This window comes from Diorhabda sublineata, chromosome 11 (assembly GCF_026230105.1).
Source record: "Diorhabda sublineata isolate icDioSubl1.1 chromosome 11, icDioSubl1.1, whole genome shotgun sequence".
Classification (NCBI taxonomy): domain Eukaryota; kingdom Metazoa; phylum Arthropoda; class Insecta; order Coleoptera; family Chrysomelidae; genus Diorhabda; species Diorhabda sublineata.
This window is the reverse complement of record NC_079484.1, coordinates 13,999,912-14,021,196: the sequence shown is the minus strand read 5'-3', so window position 1 is coordinate 14,021,196 and position 21,285 is coordinate 13,999,912. Positions and strand designations below refer to the sequence as shown.

The following is a 21,285-nucleotide window of genomic DNA, read 5'->3' as shown; positions in this document are numbered from 1 at the left end:
GGGTTTGATAGTTCTAGATAATCCTTCTTATAGCCTCGATGACACTGGGCTAGTTTACAAGTTGCTAGTCGGCGAGTTTAAAAGCCAGCGAGTGAGCGAGTAAGCGACTGTCGATGACCCGAAAATTTTTCTACTCGCCGAGTTGAAATCACGTGTTGTTTTGTGTAACCGTGTGGGGTGCTGTCTGCATTTTTCCTTTTAATTTTAAGCTGAAAAATGAAGTGGAACACTCGTGATATAATAGAGTTTCTCAACATCTACGAGCAGTACCCAATTTTATGGAATATAAAAAACGAAGACTATTTTAACACAAAAGTAAAGGATGAAAGTTTCAAAAATCTCTTAGTTAAACTTAACGAAAAACAATTGAAAAATCCAAGAAAAGTAGATGTGGTATTGAGGAAGTATACACGCCAAAGTTGGTATGGTTCAATGAAGCGAAATTTTTGGCAGAGGTTGTGGCCACACGAAGGAGCAAATCAAACCAGGTGAGTATTATATTAAAAAATATATACTAAACCGTTATTCCAGCACTTGTGATCCATTGAGAAGAAAAGAGCGAAAGACAGAATCTAGAAGGAAGAAATAATATCTTAGCCACCAGAAGGAAGAGCGGCAGCTAATTCCTCTCCCCGCGAAGAAATGCCTCACGGAGGTACCATGAGAGATCAGAGTATACAAGAGAAAGAGGTTTAGGGTTTAGTGGGTAGGGGCGTCAGTGTCGAGTTTTAGTATGACGCTGCGTCGAGTCGCCACTTATCCAGGCCAAACAGCTATACCCAGAAATCGTAAAAAGGATTCCCCCCGTAAGAAAAAATAATCACATACACACATACACACACACACACACACACCTACAGCAGAGGAGAAACTGCTAGCAGGCGCGTCTCACCGAGCGGATGGGAAGATGCCCTATGTCCTTGGATGAAGCTTATTTTCCATAGCTGACGAGGGCAGAAGGTAGGAGCCAAATAAAATACGCTCCCGTGGACAAAACTCCCCTTTTAAAGGGTCGGTCATCACCATCGGACCGAGGAGGGCCAGAAATACATCTGGCCAGCGGGTCACATACACAAGCGGATACGGATGACGCTGCTCGAAAGAGATGTGCGATATGATCCCTATAGCGCGGTGTATATGGTAACTCCCGGCATCTACGTGCCGCACCCATGGAAGCAAGAGGAAGCCGATGAAGGAAGCAGGTGCAGGGTCGAAGCGGTTGAATTTTCCCGCTTCAGGGCCAGAAACTCTCACAGCAATGGGGGTAGCTGTAGGAGGGATCTCCCCCCCACTTCCGGAGGCATCGCGTTCGGAGACGACCTTTTGCTTTGGAGTCATATCATAGTTTATGTTTAATCAACAAACACAAAAGAATGGAGGAAATGGGCCTCATGCTCAGCAAGACGCACTACTACTCAGTGTGAAGAAGAAGAGAACAGATGCGCTAGAACATTTGGAAAAGCTAGTCAATGGACTGCAAGATTTCCTTCAAAATAAGCTAAATGACCACAAGGAAATCAAAACGACGTCAATGAACCTCTGCAGTGCCCTTAGAAGGTTCAAAAATCAGGATCAACAATGGCAGGAAATGCAACAGCGGCATGGCCACGTCACCCTAAAACCAAGCGAGTCACTGCAGACGGCGACGCCAAAACAAGCGGAACTACCACCTGTTGAAGCGATGGACACCGGAGCAGAAGCTGACACTGAGTCAGTTGCTGGTGACCTCAATAAAAATGTCCCCAAGAAGAATAACAAAAGGGCATGGAGTTCACCTGATCCTGTGGACACGCAAGTGAAGAAGAAGCTGGACGCGAAACAAAGTCCGCCGACGAAACTAGCGACGCTCGACGCTGAGAAGAATCAGACCAAAACGGCTTGGAAGCTTGTTCAGTTCAAGAAAGACTTGAAGAAGCAGAAGAAAGAACAGCTACGGAAGGAAAGCCAACGAAAAAGCCCCGGCCGGAGCCTAAGCGCAAAAAACCGCGTCAGCGGATCAAGCCAGATGCACTAATCATCCGCCCATCTGAGCCGGCGAAGTACGCACAGATTTTGCGTCGAATAAAGATGGACGTCCCCGAAGAGCAGGTCAGTACCACCGTGGATAAGATCCACAAAACCAGGGCCGGAAATATGCTGATAACGCTCTCTAGGAAAAGTACCGACAAAGGCTAGGCCTTGCAGAAAACTATCGTGGACATCCTACAGGAAGACGCCAAAATAATCTGTAAAGGCCCACAGGAAGATGTCGAATTTCGAGATCTTGACGATACCACAACCAGGGAGGATATCCAAGCCGCCCTACAGATGGAAATTGGAGAGTCCTGCAAGATACCACTGGAGACAATTAGGATCCGAAAAGCCTACAGAGGTACTCAGATTGCTGTTGTGACTCTACCAGCAGCTGCAGCGAAGAAGATCCTGGAAGGAAGCGGTAAAATCCGAATCGGCTGGGTAAACTGCCGAATTAGAGCAACGAAGAGACCGATCCAATGCTTCAAGTGCTGGCACTTTGGGCATCATGGATCTCAATGCAAAAGCAAAGTAGATCGTTCTAAGCTTTGCATCAGGTGCGGACAAGAAGGGCACAAGATTGCCGGGTGTAAAAATCCAGCCAAATGTGCATTATGCGCCGAGAACCAAAGCGCAGAGAATGCTGCTCACAATGCCGGCAGTCACAAATGCCCGGTATTCCAAGAGGCGCTTCAGAGGATGACAAGCAAAAGAACATGAAGATACTACCTCAATCATTGTGAGGCTGCGCATGACTTGCTCATGCAGATGGTGCGCGAATTAGAGCTTGACTTGGTACTGATAGCGGAGCCATATAAACACCTAAGCACCCAACCCTGGGAATCGGACAGCACATCCAAGGCTGTCATCTGGTCATGTGGCAAGCTCCCTTTCCAGAACGCAGTCGACAACAACAATGCGGGTTTGTAGCAGCATCAGTAGAGGGCATCCGCTTCTATAGCTGCTATGCACCACCTAGCCTCTCTATTGGTGACTTCACTGATTTCCTGTATCGACTAATCGAAGATGCGAAGCAATACCATCCAGTAGCGATAGCCGGAGACTTCAACTCCTGGGCAGTCGACTGGGGTAGCAAACATACCAACGCACGAGGGAAGGCACTGCTGGAGGTTTTTATTACACTAGATGTAGTCTTGCTCAACAGCGGTGACACGCCGACCTACACCAAGGGAGACGCAAGCTCGATTGTAGATCTCACTTTTGTCAGTAGTAGCCTTGCTAAAGGTAACGACAAATGGGAAGTATTGGATATCTACACCGCCAGCGACCATCATGCAATATTCTGGGAAATATCAAGCAACCAGAATTTCAGGAGGCATATCAAGCTTTCTAACAACGTTGGTTGGAAAGTAAAGTCTTTTGACCCAGAATTATTGTTAATAGCTCTCGACAGTGATCCGATCAACTTTGGATGTGTGGAAGAACAGACTAAGGACCTGATGAGGAGAGTAACACATGCTTGTGATGCAAGTATGTCTCGTAAACGTGGCATGAACTCAAGATCTTCAGTACATGGGTGGAACGACCACATCAGCAGCCTTCGTAAAGAGTGTCACAGGAAGAGAAGAATCTCTCAGCGCGGCTATCAACGGCCCAACTCAGCGGAGTTAATCGCAGAGTACAAAAAAGCGCGTCATGAGCTGAATAAAGCTATCAAAGAGAGCAAAAGAAGATGCTGGAAAGAACTTATATACGAGGTAAACAAAGACGTGTGGGGTAGACCTTATAAAGTGGTCATGACCCACTTGAAAAAGCAACAAATGCCATCACCTACGTGTCCTCATCTCCTTCAAAAAATCGTCACTGCGCTATTCCCACAGCAAAGAAATTTCGATTACCAGTTGGCTCCAAGTGAACTGGATCACATACCATCTGTCACTGAAGAGGAGCTGATGGAGGCCTGTAACCGTGTAGGAAATAATAAAGCGCCGGGATTGGACGGAATCCCTAATATTGCATTGAAAACCATCTTAAAGACAGCACCGACATTGTTCCTAGACGTGTACAACATCTGCTTCAAAGAAGGGACCTTCCCAAAGAAGTGGAAACAGCAACGACTGGTACTGCTTCCGAAAGGAAAAAAGCCTCCGGATGAACCGTCATCTTACCGTCCACTTTGCATGTTAGATACAGCAGGTAAGATTTTAGAGCGTATAATTCATCAACGAATAGAAGAAGTAGTCGATCAACTCCTAGCAGACAACCAGTATGGATTTCGGAAAGGACGATCAACACTGGACGCGATTAATCTGGTTGTTAATATCGCTAAGGAAGCGATCGCAGGAACCAGATGGAAAGGCGGCACAAAGAAGTATTGCCTGGTGACGACATTAGACATCAAAAACGGCTTCAATTCCGCCAACTGGAACTGCATCATGCAAGCTCTACGAGAGAAAAGCGTTCCAGAATATCTGTGTAGGATAGTAGCCAGCTACTTTACCGATAGAGTTCTCAAATATGACACGAAGAATGGTCCTAAGGAGTACGATATTACAGGAGGTGTACCTCAGGGCTCTGTTCCAGGCCCACTCCTGTGGAATGTCATGTACGACGGACTGTTAAGACTGAAACTACCAAGTAACGTCAAACTGATAGCGTACGCTGATGATGTAGCGGTCGTGATCATTGCCAAACATCTTGATGAGATAAGCCATATGTTCGACATCACCTTTGACAAAGTCAACCAATGGATGGACGAAATGAATCTCCAACTGGCGAAGTACAAGACTGAGGCAGTGCTTATTAGCAGCAGAAAAGCAGTAAAGACCATCAAGCTGAAAGTCGGTACACAAGAAATCACATCACAACCGTATATCCGATATCTGGGAGTGATGCTTGATGCCCGACTCAACTTCAAGCAGCAGGTAGAACACGTCAGTGCCAAAGGATCGGTAGTAAGAGCTAGTCGCGCAAGACTGATGCCTAACGTCGGCGGCCCAAAGCAGAGCAGAAGACTACTATTATCATCAGTTGTCACATCGGTGCTCACTTATGGAATATCCATTTGGGCAGATGCGCTGGAGCTGCAAGAGTCATGGAGAAAGGTTGGACCAGTATATCGTCTAAATGCTGCAAGAGTAGCCAGCGCCTTCCGCACAATATCGGAGGAAGCAGTCTGTGTCATTTCCGGAACTTTGCTACTCAGAGTTCTAGCTGAGGAAAGAAGGAACCTTTACCAACGAAAGAGGTCAACTACACTAAGTGCCGAGGAACTCAGAGCTGAAGAACGGCAGAACAGCATCACACGATGGCAATCGCAGTGGGATGCCGCAACAAAAGGAAGATGGACATACCGGCTGACGCAGATGTTGTCAGGACTTGGTTGTTTTCGGACATATCTTCACCGCTTCAAGCAAGATGATTCACCGGAGTGGCCGTCCTGCTCAGAAATCAATGAAGACGCAGAGCACGTTTTCTTTGACTGCCCACGATTCTATCCACAACGAGATGACCTGGAGACGATCCTAAAGAAGAGAACCCAGCCAGAGACAATAGTAGAAGAAATGCTGTCATCAGAAGCTGCCTGGAACGCTATCAATTCGTTTGTCACGGAAGTCCTTACGGAACTGCGTTCCATTGAAAGAAGAAGAGCGAATGACGTCCACTAGAAGAAAGAAGATATAATATCTTAGCAACCAGAAAGAAGAGCAGCAGCTAATTCCTCCCTCTGCGATGTAATGCTTAAAAGGCGGGCCCGTGGGGGATGAGAGGATAGATGATAAGAGGTTTAGGGTTTAGTGAGTAGGGGCAATAGCGCCGCAGAGTCTAGTCTCACATATCCAGGCGTACTACCTATGCCTGGAATCCGTAAAAAGGATTCCCCCCCCCCGTCAACGGTTCCAGAAACTCCAACTTAGTTGTAATGACTCAACGGTCAACGCAATAGAAAGGTACGTAAAACTTAGTATTAAGTAAGTGTTGCTATTTGGTTTCTTGAATCATGTGGTAAGTTAAGTGTTTTTCTAGGTTTTATCAAAGTTGACGTAAGCAAGAGCATGGTTTCGGGCAGAGTTCGTGAGTTTCCAAGAAGGAAATGGCTGGATCGTGAAATCAAATATCTCTACAGTAAACGAAGTATTCTTGAAATAGAAGCATACGCACTTTACAGAAAACTAACACATAAATTAAGCGATTGAGAATTTGAAAACTGGTGTGAGTTTGAAAGGAACATGTTCAGGGTTATTGATTCAAAATTTAAGATATATATATATATATATATATATATATATATATATTATTTATATTATTTATATATACATATATATATATATATGAATATGAATTTCTATTTTTTTACCAACTTACTTTTTTGCAATAATTTCATGATATCACAACAAAATATAATGTAACACGTCAACATGCGGTGATATGTATGTGCCAGGATAAGTGAGACCCCGTATAATTATTGTTTTGTACAGAAAAAAAATCTTGATAGTTAATAATGTTAGGTATAGGGAATGATGGATAAAAAAATAAGAAAGTTAGTAGTGCTCTCTGATACTTACATAAAATACAGAGTGATTCGTTTGAAAAAACAATGTATCATTATGTTGATTCTCCCTGTATAAAAAATATGAAAACTAAATATGACTATAGTCTCCCAAATTTTCAAATTGATACAAAGAGGCACTGAACTTCATCACAGTAATCAATCAGCCGTATATTCGATACAATTTATTTTTATATGGAAACGGGAAATTTTCACTCAATAATTCTGTTATGTCATGAATTGGAAATATTTTCAAGCCACATATCAATATTTATTTTCATTTTATGTAGAGTCTAATTAAATTGTTGGATTATTTTGATTTTTTTTTCATTTTGGACATGCTTCTCGTAATTAATTTTTTCTGAATAAAAAATTTGTTAAGCAAGTGTTCTGTAATATTTTACAATTTGTTACCTCCGTAGTGAACAGTTCTTTCTAGTTCTTTTTTGATTTTGAATGCTCAGTGATACAAAAAATGATGATTTTTTATTTAGTTGTGTTTATAATTCCGTTTTTTTTCTGAGGTAAGTGCGTTTTTGCAATACAAACCTTTTAAAAGACCTTTTCTACCGTAGGTTGTTTTAAGTGGAACAGGATTTTCAGCAAAAATTCCCACAGCCAGAATCCCTACAAATATTTCAATACTTCATTATTACAAATATACGAAAAGGTACGGGGATTATGGTAACATTCCAATGAATTTCAAACGTTCCATTTTCTTACTATTACAATAAACTGAGGTATTAGTAAATCTATAACCAACCTAAACAAATCTATGCGTGAACCACGGTCTTACAGGTCTGGAATCGAGGTTATCGGGGTGGGTTCATTTCAAGGGTGCTAAATTTCCTCACTCTCTTGCCGCCAGGTCAGCATTGTGATCGAAAGATAGTACAAAATTGTGTTAACCTAATAATAATAATTATTATTATTTCTATAATTATTCTCTTATATGGACTGAGGAAAAATTCATAACTAGATTAAGGTTGAATAAAGTAAAAATCCAAATTATTACTCAAATATAGGGAAGTTATGAAGAACACGAGAAAATAGTAAGAGTATCAAAAACATTACACCTTTCTAGAAATTTTCAATATCATTTATCTTTTCAGGATTTATGCAATTACTAATTGTCAAGGGGTATTAATAACTTTAAGATATCTTTAGATATGTATATGTGTGATATATGTATGTGATATAGGTATTAAGTCCACTGCAAGTCGAATAATTGAAAAAGTATCAACTTGTATAGCAAAACTTCGTCCTGAAATGAATAAAATCCCCGAGACGGAGCAGCAGCTGCAAAAGGCGAAGAAGAATTTTACAGTATATACCGTTTTCCTAGGTGCATATATGCAGTAGGTTAAGCTCACATCAAAATATTATCTCTCCTGGAGAAAATACTGTGGAAATTTTTGATATGAGAGCTTCCTGAACTTCCTATAGATGAAAATATGGCAGTAATTATGGAAGAAGTAACAACCGTTTTGATTTCGTCCTAACAGATATAAAGTATTATATACACTATTTAGGCACAATCTAGCTGGATGTAATTTAATAAGAAAATATTTTCAACGTTTATTGTGAGCATTGATTTGTTGTATTCCATGTATAAAGTTATAATTTGTTGGACATAATATTAATAAATGAGTAATTCATACTTTTGTTGAATATTTATAGCATTTTTCACTCTTTTAGTTCACCAAGATCAATTCAATATCGTTACTATATCGTTTACTATAGGAATATTATGATTTAAACTGTGAGATTTAATTTAAAAGTGGAATTTCAATTTCATATTCCTCTTCTCTATGTTTCAATTCTTGTTTATATTTGTCTTGGTTGTGTTTCATCTCTATGTCATGTTAGTGAAACAGTATAATTATAAGTGTTGGTTTAGTGGTGGCATAAACAGTGTCATATATTTTGTTTAGTATGATTTTTAGTGTATCTGTTATTTCTCTTTCTGCCACTCTTGTCATGTCTGTCGTTATTTAGTCTTGGTTTTGAACTTATTTCATCTTCTGTTGTTCATGTCTCGGTTAATCCTATATTATCAATGGTCTCTTTGTTTTTTGTTTCGTTTATATCCTTTTAGTTAGTGATCCTTTTTTTGTATTTATCTGCTATGGATGTTAGGTATTTTCGCCTTTTTAGTTTTCACTTTTTAATTGCATGTTTTATGGTCTCTAGCCATCAATTTGTTCTCTTTGGTTCCGTTTTGACTATTCTTGTCGTTCCATATATTTTTTCCGCTACATATATTATTATGTTTCTAAATTCTGTCCACATTTCTTCCGCTGTGTTTCCTCTTTTAATGTATTCAATTTTTTCTTTTCTCATTTCTTGGTATCTCATTGTATTATTATATAAACTCATTTTCTAGGCATAAGTTTATTATTCTTTCACAGTTCTTATTTGTCTCTTGTCCCTGTTTTCCCATACACTATTCGATACCTTTCTCTTTTCCAACTTAACCACTCAAGTTACCCAATATTATCAAATCACTGTTACTTACGACTATTTTTTTGTAACTCTTCAAATAATTTTTCTTTCACTCCTATTTTCTCATCTTCAGATGGTGCATATGCTATAATCATGAATATTTCCCCATTTTCTCTTTCTTCCTATATGTTCACTGTGACAATTCTTTCGTTTGAGATTTTCGTTTATTGTATACTCCATCTTTTCACTAATAGCGCGACGCCCACTCTGACATGTTGTTCTTTTCTCACTCTCGACCATATCATCCGGTATCCTTCACTTGAATTTATTACTCCATTTCCATTCTTCTTCGTTTCTGTTAATCCTAGATACTTCATGTTTCATCTTCTTATTTTTTGTCTCCTTTACGTTATGGTTTTCATATTCCATGTTTCTATAGTGCTCCCTTTTTCTTTTCCTTTTATCTCACTTATTACTATTAATATTCCATTTCCTCTATTTCTATTCTCTTTTTATTAACCTTCTGCTTTATTCTTTGATCTCTCTTCCAATCTTGTTGAGTAATTTCTTCTTTTTTCTCTCAGTAGTAATGTTTCTCGTTGCGCTCTTGCCCTTATACATTGCCTATTTCATCAACCATAATGCTCCCAGTGTTTTATCTGTCGTTATTTGTTTTTGGGTCTTTAGGCACCCTGACGAATTTATTTTCCTTTTTATCTCATTTCCAGTCCTCTCCCCCTATATTTATTTTCATGTATCCGACATTCACTTGCTGTCCATTATCTCTCCTTTGTTTTGTTTCTAGTAATATTCTGTGTATTTCTTCCTTTTTTTCATGTCAGATTGAATATATCTATGTTGTATGTGTCTCTCATCTTCCTCTTTATATATCATATCTTATCTCCCATTATTCCCTCATTGTTTATTTTTACCTTAATTCCCAGCTCTTTGTTTTTGAATTCTTTTATTTCTTCTTTAAGTGTATGATTGTATGGGAAGTCGCTTGATGATAAGCTTCTCAATTCTTCTTTTCTCTATATTTGTTTTATTTTGAGCATAATTTTATCTTTTCTATCCATTAATTCTTTTATCACTATGATGGGTAAATATCCATTTTCTTTTTGTTTAGCTGTTAGTTAATTTGCTTCTTCAGAAAAAATCTTCAATATCTCTATCTTTATCCTATTTTCATCTCCGCTACTTTTTGTTTCTATTCCCTCTTCCCATCCAGTTTTCTTTATTGCTCCGCCACTGGCCATTTTTCTTATCACTTATTGCTATGGACCTTAGGAATTTTTTTTACCTATTCGATTTGGTTCCTTTTTCATGTTATTTTTCCCAGTTTGTGTTAGATAAGTATTAACTTCTATTTTTCTATTGTTTATCTCGTCAACTAATAAATCTACCCCGGGTTCACCCCTCGGAAGGTTGATTTTTTCGTTATTACTACTTTATATATTCAACTTTATTTTTCTCGAAAGTAAATAATACTTGGAAGGACTGACCTTCATCCCTTTTGTAAATTTTGTAAATGTTTTAAGTATTTCCACATCGCTTTTGTCTTGATATCCCTTATTTAGATGTAATTTATTATTCATTATCAATTTTTAATCGATAGTCGTACCTTTTGTCTCAACTGCTCTCTATGCGATTCAAAACTCAACTCTTGAAAAATAATACATTAGTTGAAATATTCAATTTTTCTAGAATCTTTCGAATAGATACATTTTCTGGATATATAATATAGGTACATTATTTTGTGAAATGTTGTGTGTTTGTAACATTCCTTAAGATTATTTGAGTAATAGTTTTCAACAGAATTTTTTTCCCAATCTTGTGTAAACGAACGTTGTTTTTATTGGTTAATCAACCACGATAATTTTTTTCTTGTTGAGCATAATGTATCAATCATAAACTATAGAGAGAAAAGAAAATTTTTATAAAGATAGCACATCAACGCATTTGAAAAATTATATGAATTATGAATTACAGTGAAATAAACCTCAATATTGATCTTGCAATTTGAATCATGCTTTATTTTTTTCCTCAGAATATATCTTGAATTGAAATGAATATGGAAAACCCCAAATCAGTTAATTATAGCACAAGAGACGCTGAATGAGGCACTCGCTGACTTTAGATTGTATTCTCTATATCAACATTTCCATCTCAACCGTACCCATGTCCATCTGTAGATAGCAGCGCCGCGCTATGGCTATTTGAAACACTTAAAACTCGGACAACAAGAGTCCCACGCTGCTATAGAGGATTGGGCTTAGTTTCCAGACCTGTATATAAGACTGTGGTGCAAACACATTACTGTGAAACTTGCATTGGGTCGAATTTGCTAAAATTATTTAAACGCAAATCTGAGAAAAAAAATAGATATGTTTCTTATTTAGATCATTTTGTTTATATAATTTACCATTAGGCATATTGATATCGACAAAAAGGTCGACAGAGATCACGTCCTTGATAGGGGATATAATTCAATATTCGTCACGGCATGAGTTTTGAGAAAAGTGTAATACGTTCTGGTTGAACTAAGTAGTCCATATCGACACCTAACAGGCCAGCCCTGTAGAGAGAGCCAAAAATACGTTAAAAACGTAGTTATGTATACTGATGGACTGCAATGTTTGAAAGAGACGTTCGAAATGGTATGCTTCAATCCTGTCAGAGCTTTCTTTGCCAGGAATAGCGTTGTCATGCAGATCAGGTTATGGAGCGTAAACGCCACGGACAAAGGCTTCACTCCAAAGCTCTCTCCGAAATACTCAGGACCTTATACCAGTTGTTTGTGACCTGAAAAGTCGAACTGGCAGAAAGCTTTCTCGAAAACAAGTCAAAGAATACGTCCGGCCTATACCTATGACTTGAAATAAATATAATACTTTCCGTAATCAAAATAAGGTGCTCTGAATCTTTTCGTCTTTGCAGTTGCCACCAGCATCTAGCACACCCCTGTGGATGCCAACATATTTTCCGAGAAAAATAACATTGAAGGTAGGAAGACTTGCTAGGACCGACCCGAGAACGTTCAATAGAGAACTAAGTAAAGATACTTGACCCTCAATTGATTTTCGATTATGCGATGATTTCATCACAGATGTACATACCTCAATAAACGGGCTAGACCACTTAAGGGGTGGATGTTTAGACGATTTTCTTTATTTTGTTCTGACTGGAAAGGGTGTGCAACGTTAATAGTTAATATTTTTACCAGAATGTTTTTCAAGTATAACAAGAAAGATAAGCCAGTTTCAATGTAGAATGTATTCTGTGAAGCTATTATTCCCAAGAGAAAGCAGCAGAGGGAGCTCTCTATGAGCCAGCATCAAGATATGAATTAGAGCAATTTCTCTGTTTTACTGAACCGGTGGAAGAGATCCATGTAAGCCAATATAAGTTACTGAATTGTGACGGGAAGGTCATTGACTGTATCTGCATCAACAGCCGAAAACCAAACTGCACCTTTCAAGTGAGAACCCGTGTTGGATTTGTATTTATTTTATATATCCAAATAACTCATTCAGGTAAACAAGTGAAATTTGGTCCTTTGACTTCAATGATTTCGTTATCACCATAGTCATATATGATACTCTTAACAATTCCAAATGATCTGAAGTGAATACAGATACTGTCGGATGATGAAGTTATAAGTGGTGAAAATAGTTTAACTAGTGTCACTATTGTTATAGTCTATTTCAGAAATGTATATAGCAATAAAATGGGGAATTCCGTCCAGTTCGGCTCAATTTCGGTGTCGACCATAGGTGTAGGTCCTGAGATATTGTGTAGGGATTACTAAGATAGTAGATTATACAGTTACGTTTTGCGATTAACAGGTACCGTTTAGTGCCTGTGCCTAAGTCCAACCCTATTTCAGATTCAGCTTAACCATGCGCCGTAAGGGCAATGGTGCCTTACCCAAAATGTTTAGACCTTTATAAGTATATTTGTTTAGTTTAACGCATCAGCATTTGCTGTTAATCCGTAAAGTGTTCACAGTATTATGAGACTAGTAATGGCGACATTTACACCAACGAAAAGATGTTCCAATAATTCTCCACTATCAGTGAATGAGAAACTTATTATTTTAAATGTACACTATTGAATGAAATACTAAAACTCGAAATTTACTGTACAAGAAACTGTCGACCGATGTTCCCGAATGACTGGAGTTGGAAAGTCCACCGTTTTTAAATGGCGACGAAATTACTTAAGAAGTATAAAGCAGTACAGAACAGAGCAGACGAAAATTCTCTATCTTGATGAGACGTGGATTAATAAAGGTTATACAGTACCAAAAATATGGCAAGTCAAAAATATAACCAGTGTTCACAAAGCTTTCATGGAAGGCCTGTCAACGGGTATTAAGGTACCTTCAGGTAAAGGGAAAAGACTAATAATCGTCCATATTGAAAGCGAAGAGGAATTTTCAAAAGAAGGTTTGCTAATCTTTCAGTAGCGCAATACGGGAGATTACCACGATGTTTTTGAATACTATTTTGGTGAAATGATAAAATATCTTCCGGCTGATTCAATAGTAGTTATGGATAATGTAAGTTATCATTCTCGACGCATAGAGAAGACTCCAACTTCATCTTGGAGAAAACAAGAAATTTGATAAAAAAGAACTTCAGTTATAGCAAATTAACACAATCATCGTTTTATGAAATACGCCGTGGAAGATATAGCAGAAAAACATAGTGTAAATGTGCTGCGCAAAGACGTTAAGCTACTGTTTGATCAAGCCATTAAGGAGGTGACACCAGAGAACTGGCGAAAAGTAGTCCAGCATGTTATTAAAGAAGAGGAAAAAATGTGGCTTGACTACTTGATCGATCGGACCGTCGACCCATCAATTATAACGTCAAGGAGAGATGACAGTTTCTCAGATGATAAAGAATATCATGATTTTTTATAATTTAATTTCTGTATAATGTATGTTTTTGTATAATGTTCAATAAAAAATAAGTGTACCTAATACTATGTACATAATGCCTAATTTTTATTCTGTTAAAACAAAACACTCTCCTTTTTACGAGTATCCTACCAGCACGCCTTTTGCACTTTATTTTCAGTGTTTGTAAATAGATAACGATAGGCTAAGCCCATAAATTGACCCTAACCCGGGTGGTACTACCTGCACTTGATAAAAAAAATTTTGTACAATGAAATCAATGCCAAACTATGAAAGTGGCTTAAATATTTGTTGGATCACTCTGTGGCCCCTTTGTATACCTAATGAGTTTTTATTGCTCTATACATTCCTGAAATAAAGTATAGTGACAATTAAATTCCTCGTTTGCGCTTTAGGACAAAGCCCGCCACAAAACTTATAGCAATATATTGTGGTATTGCTACTTTGTTATTGTATATGCCTTATGATAGGTATTGATAGACAAGTAATCCTGACTAATTGAGTTTCACTCCTAACATCTATAAAACCATAATTTAACAGTTAAAGACATTACAGCAGCATTCAAGCAACCAAATAGAAATATTATCTCAAACCACGGTTTTTATAGGGTAGAAACTTGATCACAAAAAATTCTCCAAAGGATTCAAGGGTCCAATTTTTTCACCGACGAATAATTTGATTGTGCAGAAACTTATATTTAAATGGAATGAAAGGATTCAGAATGCAAGGACTTCTACTTAACTCATTACTTGCAAACTATTCGGTCCTGCAAGAGAGAAGGATAGCAACGCACCGATTTATGAATGTTTATTGAATTACTTCGGATTTCTCCTTCCTATTGAAAAGATGATTGTATGTTGACGATTGTACTACTTGGCTGATAGAATAATCTGTCTATAGACAAATGTCTAGTCTATTTGTGGCGGGTTTTTATTTCCTCTGCTTTGAGCTCTGAACAGCGTAAACTAAACGTCAAGTCGACACTAAATAACAGCAAAATACTGAACATACTCTCTACATTACAGTCTCTGAAGACGATAATTTGGATATCGAAAAGAGTATCAGACAGTGTAATTGTGATTTTTAATGTGGTTTGTTTTCAATCTAGATATCACCAAGGGTGCTAAAAATTCCAGTTACAAAATATCTTTTGTGGACATGTAACCTGTATAACTATCTCATTTGAGAAAACAAAAATGTGCTTTTTGTAACAAATGATTCAAATTCAAACGCAAAAATGGAATTTTCAAATATTTCTATGAAATAGTTGAGTTTGATAAAAGGATGTTAGTCTGAACCCAAGTAATTTGTTGCTTGCATCTATTCCACTGGAACTGCTTAAGTTGTATAAAATTTACTGTACAATTATGAAAAGCCATCGAAGCTCACTCGATTGTAATGTCAGAACAAAATAAAAAAATATTGGTATATTGTAAACTGAACTTCGAAGATATCGTACTGATTTCATTAGAATAAATTATATGGAGCTAAATTCATAATTTCCGTTAACTCAAGCTCTTTAAGGGAATTTTCAAAATATATAATGCAGGATGTGACATCACCAGCGGTAAGATTTGAATGAAATTCACTAGCTACCACTTTCTGCTGAAAATTTAGAAGTAAAGATCGTATAATGCAACCGACATTGGCAGATATCAAGTTATTATTCCACAATCTTTGATTATGGAATTTAGTTACGGATAATACCACATGTGAAATACTTAGTAGAATGTTATTTGAGCAGATATACATTACCCCATATTCCACCTACACCGTGAACTGAACTGGCACCCACGGGGTCATCAACACCTATCTGAAAAACGATTTCATTGATACTTTATCTATATTACCAAAGTAAATTGAGAAATTTTAAGAAGAAATTATTACACAACTTAGTATATATTTTAGATATAATCATTCATTAATCAGTCCTCATTCTCATTCGGGTAGCCGACGAGTGCAAACGCATATTGTTCTATCTGGATAAATATTGTTATCTTCGTGCTAATTTCATATTAACGTTTTTATTATACTGAAATCTATTAAAAACCAAATATCAACATGTGATCATTAAAATTCAATTTGCGACCGTTTATTTATTTTATTTTGTGAAACTATTGACTGCAAATAAAACAAGAAATCCACCAGTATCCAGAGCTACTAGCAAAAATGACTACATTGAATAAAATAACCCAATCGTCTTTATCTTATCAAAACTCATCTCATGGTCCAAAATCATATGTTGATGCAACGTTAACAAAGCCTCCTCCCCTTACTTTTCCTAGACGCGAGCAAGCAATTATTATGCATTCTATCCCCAGCACCGTTTTATTCGAATACATAAAATCTATAGGAGATATCGTTTCCCCAAAAAACATTACATTCGCATCAAGAATTTCTAACAACCGTATTTGCATATATCTCTCCTCAACAGCAATTTTAGATGATCTTCTCAAAAGTCACCAGAACATTTGCATCAACTCTACAATAATTCCTATTCGAAGACTAATTTCACCAGCTAAACGCATTTTAATATCGAATGTATCCCCTACTATCCCACACTCTGTTATCGAAAATGCTCTCAAGGACATCGGACTGCAAATAGCTTCTCCTGTTTCATTTGTGAAATGTGGCGCGCAAGGAGATGAATACGCTCATATCATGAGTTTCCGTAGAATTACTTACGTCATCCCTGAAAATGATAACTTTAGCATAGAAACTCTTCGAAACGATTCTGATTACTCACGATGGTACCCCGTATCGTATATTTGTCTCTACTGATAAATTGGTGTGTTTTCTCTGTAAACAGAGTGGACATACTGCTGACTCTTGCACCAATCCCACATCGTCTGAACCTCAAAATGACATATCTTCCCATTCTCCTTCACTACCACAATTACCAGCTTCTACTTCACTCAGCGGTTCCTCCTCTTCCCCCCTGTTATCTTCTGAACCTCTGTAGAATAATTTATCAATATCTGATCAAACTAATGCTGAATCACCATCTAACCCTACACTTCCTCACTCATCTCATGGCCAAAAAAGAGCTATATCCTCTGACAGTAATGTTGACACCCCCAGCCAGCTATCCCCCACAGAATCTCCATTACCAACAGACAACCAAATGCCCCCCCCCCCATCATATAAAACATCACACAACACAACTAAGCCTTGTAAGAAAAAACCTAAAACGCTAGTCACCGAAAATCCTAAACTCACTCTCAATTCTCAAATCTCTATTCAGAACCTTTAAAAGAACAATCCGTCCAATCTCACGCTCTCTGAAATCCAAGACAATCTGGTTCTTCTCCAATCCCATATTTCTGTTGCCCTTAATAAAAAACAAGAGGTCATTGCAGCTATATTTGATATCGACGGTGCTTTTGATTCTGTCAGTAGACAGTCAATTCTAAATAAACTAACTTCACTAAATATCTCCGGACATATATTTCATTTTATTCGGAATTTCTTAACATCAAGGACATTCAAAATCTTTGCTAATGGAATTTTCTCGTCAACCTGTGCCCAGACTGATGGTGTTCCCCAAGGATCGGTTATAAGCCCCACTTTATTCAATCTAGCAATAAACGATATTTGCTCTGATCTCCTGCCTCCCATCAAGTATGCTTTATATGCAGACGACTTGGTTATTTACTGTCATGGCACATCTACTCCTACTACAACTAATCTAATTCAGTCAGCAGTAAACACCCTAAGTAAAAATATAATTCACTTAGGATTAACTTTCTCACAAACAAAATCCAGAATTATTAAATTTAGTAGACGACCATCTACATTATCTCCTACTATCCTCATTAACAATGACCACCTTCCTGTTGTTGATCACTGTAAAATACTTGGTCTAACATTCGACTCTCGGCTCACCTGGAAACAACATATTCGAGAAATCAAAGGCGAATGCGGAAAAAGATTAAACCTTATTAAAATCCTTTCGCATTACCACTGGGGAGCAGACGAAAACTCCCTTATCAAAATTTATAGGGCCATCATTCGCTCGAAATTAGATTATGGCTGTCACATATATATCTCGGCCACAAAATCTGATCTCGATCTCTTGAACTCAGTGCATAATACAGCTTTACGCCTCTGTTTAGGTGCTTTTCGATCTAGTCCTGCAGAAAGCATTTACTGCGAAGCTAATGCCTCCGTATCGGCTAGCCCCTTCAATCCTGTCTACTCGCTTCTCACATCAAATTCTAACACGTTACACAACTCCTCAGCCTTGCCATTATTAAAACCTATCCCTTTAATTTTATCCCAGCTGCTTGACGGCGTCAACCTCAAACAAACTAGCCCCCTTCCTATCCCCTCTACTCCCCCATGGACTATCAACATTCCTCAATTCAACACATCCCTTATGAGATACAATAACCATGCAACACCCAAACAATTAATTATAAATGATTTTAATGACATAATAATGAATAACCACTATGATTTAGTGTTATACACAGATGCATCCAAAAATGAAACAGGAGTAGGCTGCTCTGTTACAACGTCACAAATTGCAATAAAATCTTCCCTTATCCCATCAACCTGTAACGTTCACACAGGTGAACTATTCAGCATTCTACAGGCCATCAATTCAATCTCTCCACCTTATAAGCTCGTCGCCATATGTACAGACTCACTTGCCTCTATTTTATCCATCCAAAATATATTTGTCCAATCAATACATGACTCCTACCAGCTTATCTGATCCCAAGGAATAGCAGTTACTTTAATTTGGATACCTTCCCACATTGGCATCGAAGGCAACGAACTAGCAGACAAACAGGCAAAAATTGCAGCTACATATACCGTCACCGACAATGTAATTATTGGAAAGGATTTAAAATCACAGTTCAAAAGAAAATCCAGAGTTACATGGCAGCAGCATTGGGACACTATTAACACATCCCTACGTCTAATACAGCGTTCAATTGGTAACCAACCTATTATCTTCGCTGGTCTCTCAACGCAAGACTTAACTGCGATTAAAAGAGTAAGAATTGGCCATTCAAGACTTACTCATGGATATCTTATGACTACTACTGCCAGACCATTTTGCTCCAGCTGCAACTCGTACCTAACCATGAAGCATATTTTGACTGAGTGTCGCAAATATACCGTCGAAAGACAACAGTTTCGGCTTAGCCAGAACTACAATGAAGTCCTTAACAACTCGGAACAAATTACCTCTCTACTTCAGTTTCTCAAAGATGTACAGCTATACCACCAACTATAGAACAATTGTGTTACTGTGTATTCATATTGTATACTTGTATCAATGAACCATTTCATATTTAATGTATTATAACCGCTCCCGTGCAAGTGGCCATAGTAGCCGAGCACGTTAATTTTAAATAAAAAAAAAACAGTCCTAAAATTTGAAGTAGATTCGAAAATAACAATACAATGTAATGAAGAGATAAAATAACGTTTCATAATTCCATTCGTTCATATGAGGTATTTAAAAAAAACTGAGAGATTAATTTTGATATTCATACACTATATTTTCTTATTATTTTTGAGGTGTAAAAACAATTAAAAGAACGGAGTAGTTGAATGAATACTATAATGGAAGTGCTTTGTACCTTGAAATGATTTTGAAGTGGTTCTCAGCTTTAAAGAGAGACTACAGAACATGAATGACACTAAACTCCCAGAAGCGTCCTAAAGTGATTTATAGAATACATGCCCTTAGACTTAGAAGAACAAAAGCACTTGTTCACGCTACTGAAGTGAATACCCAAACCGCACGGATACGTAATATTTTATATAGGTACAACAAACGAAAATTGGGTACACCAGTATACACCAGAAACACAAATACAGTCTTAAGAACAGACTTCATCCAAGGAACGTGCTTTTGGCGAATAAAATCATGGCTACAATGTTTTAGAATTTGAAGGTTGTTATTTTCAAAACACCAGGAATTTTACCGGAAGAGGGCCTAGGACTACTAGATCGACTATAGATACAAGTATGGATATAATGAAAAATACAGAAGACAAATGGAGAAAATGGCCGAGGATATCAAGAAAACACCAGAAAAACAAAGAGAATATAGAGAAGAAATGAATCAAATGAAGAAAGAAAACCTACAGAGGAGCAGATGGGGATAGCGACTACTTTTTAGTAACCGCAAAAATAGCACTGCATAGTGAATAAATAAAGGAACATCAATAGCTAGGACGAATAAAAAACTCGTAAGCAATGAAACAACAAAGGAAAATACAAAGAAGAATTGGAGAGGAAACTAGCAGAACAACAGAGCTGTAATGTGAACAGTTAACTAAGAAATAGAGAAAACATAGAAATAATACCACAGAAAATAAGACAGGGACAAACGGACAAATGGTAAAATATTAAATGTATAGAATAAGAGAAATGATACAAACTGGTACAGATAAAGACGTGTAGGAGCAATAACGGAAAGGAATGGAGAACATAATAAATAAGTGAATAAAGGAATTGATAATTTTGAGTGGAATATAATAATGGGCAAGCTGAGCAGAGGAACTTGTATATGAAAAATAAGATTGGGTAAATAAGAATGGATGAGACCGAAATGTTTCGTAGATATGAAGAGCACTTCAAAGAAATATTAAATGCAGATAATGATGGAGAGGGAACATTGGAAGAAAATCATAGCTCAAGATAATCCTGAAAAAGACAAAATAGAATAAAAATCAAATGGGCAGAATTGCACTAAAGACGAGAATCTATCATTCAACAAGGATATATGGAAACAAGAGATTATGCCAGAAAAATGAGAAACGACAATAATGGTGGCAATACACAAGAAAAGGAAAAAATATGTATGCAGAGACTACAGCGGTATCACGCTACAGAATAAGACAGACCATATAAAAATGGAAGAAGAAGAATGGAGGGAACATGATTCGAAACCACAAATGTGAGTGGATATCTAGAAGATCAGGCATAGACCATATTTTTACTTTGAAGCAAATGCAAAAAATGGCTTACATAGATTTACAAAAATCTACGATACTATCAATATAAATTATTTGCACAGCATTATAAACGACTTCAGTATACCAAAAAAAACCAATAAGTCTTACCAAAATGAGACGCGAATATACTAAAATTTCCAGACCATCGCGGGATTAAAAACAGGAGATCCGTTATACATAACACTGTTCAATAAAGTATTAGAATAGATAGTGGAAACGGTTTGAAAAGAACAGGGACACAAAAAACAAAGACATTGGAAAACGAGCTTAAGGCAAGTAGGGAAAGAAGGAGCAACAAAAAAAGGAAGACCAAGGAAACTGTGGTAAGCAGAGGTGATAGAATTTTAAATAGTTTTGTTCATAATTTATCTTCATTTTATGTCTCTATCGATTAAAATTCCATTTGAAAG

General features: G+C 37.4%; 1 protein-coding gene across 1 annotated transcript in view; it reads right to left on the bottom strand.

Moving 5' to 3' along the window:
- Positions 1-21,285, bottom strand: part of LOC130450039 (putative ammonium transporter 2) — a 152,431-nt gene that overhangs the window by 53,618 nt on the left and 77,528 nt on the right. Inside the window, exons 8-9 of the mRNA XM_056788201.1 lie at positions 15,651-15,708; positions 7,073-7,150 (exon numbers count right to left, since the gene is read on the bottom strand). Coding sequence (XP_056644179.1) covers positions 7,073-7,150; positions 15,651-15,708 — 136 coding nt within the window. The remainder of the gene's footprint in view (positions 1-7,072; positions 7,151-15,650; positions 15,709-21,285) is intronic.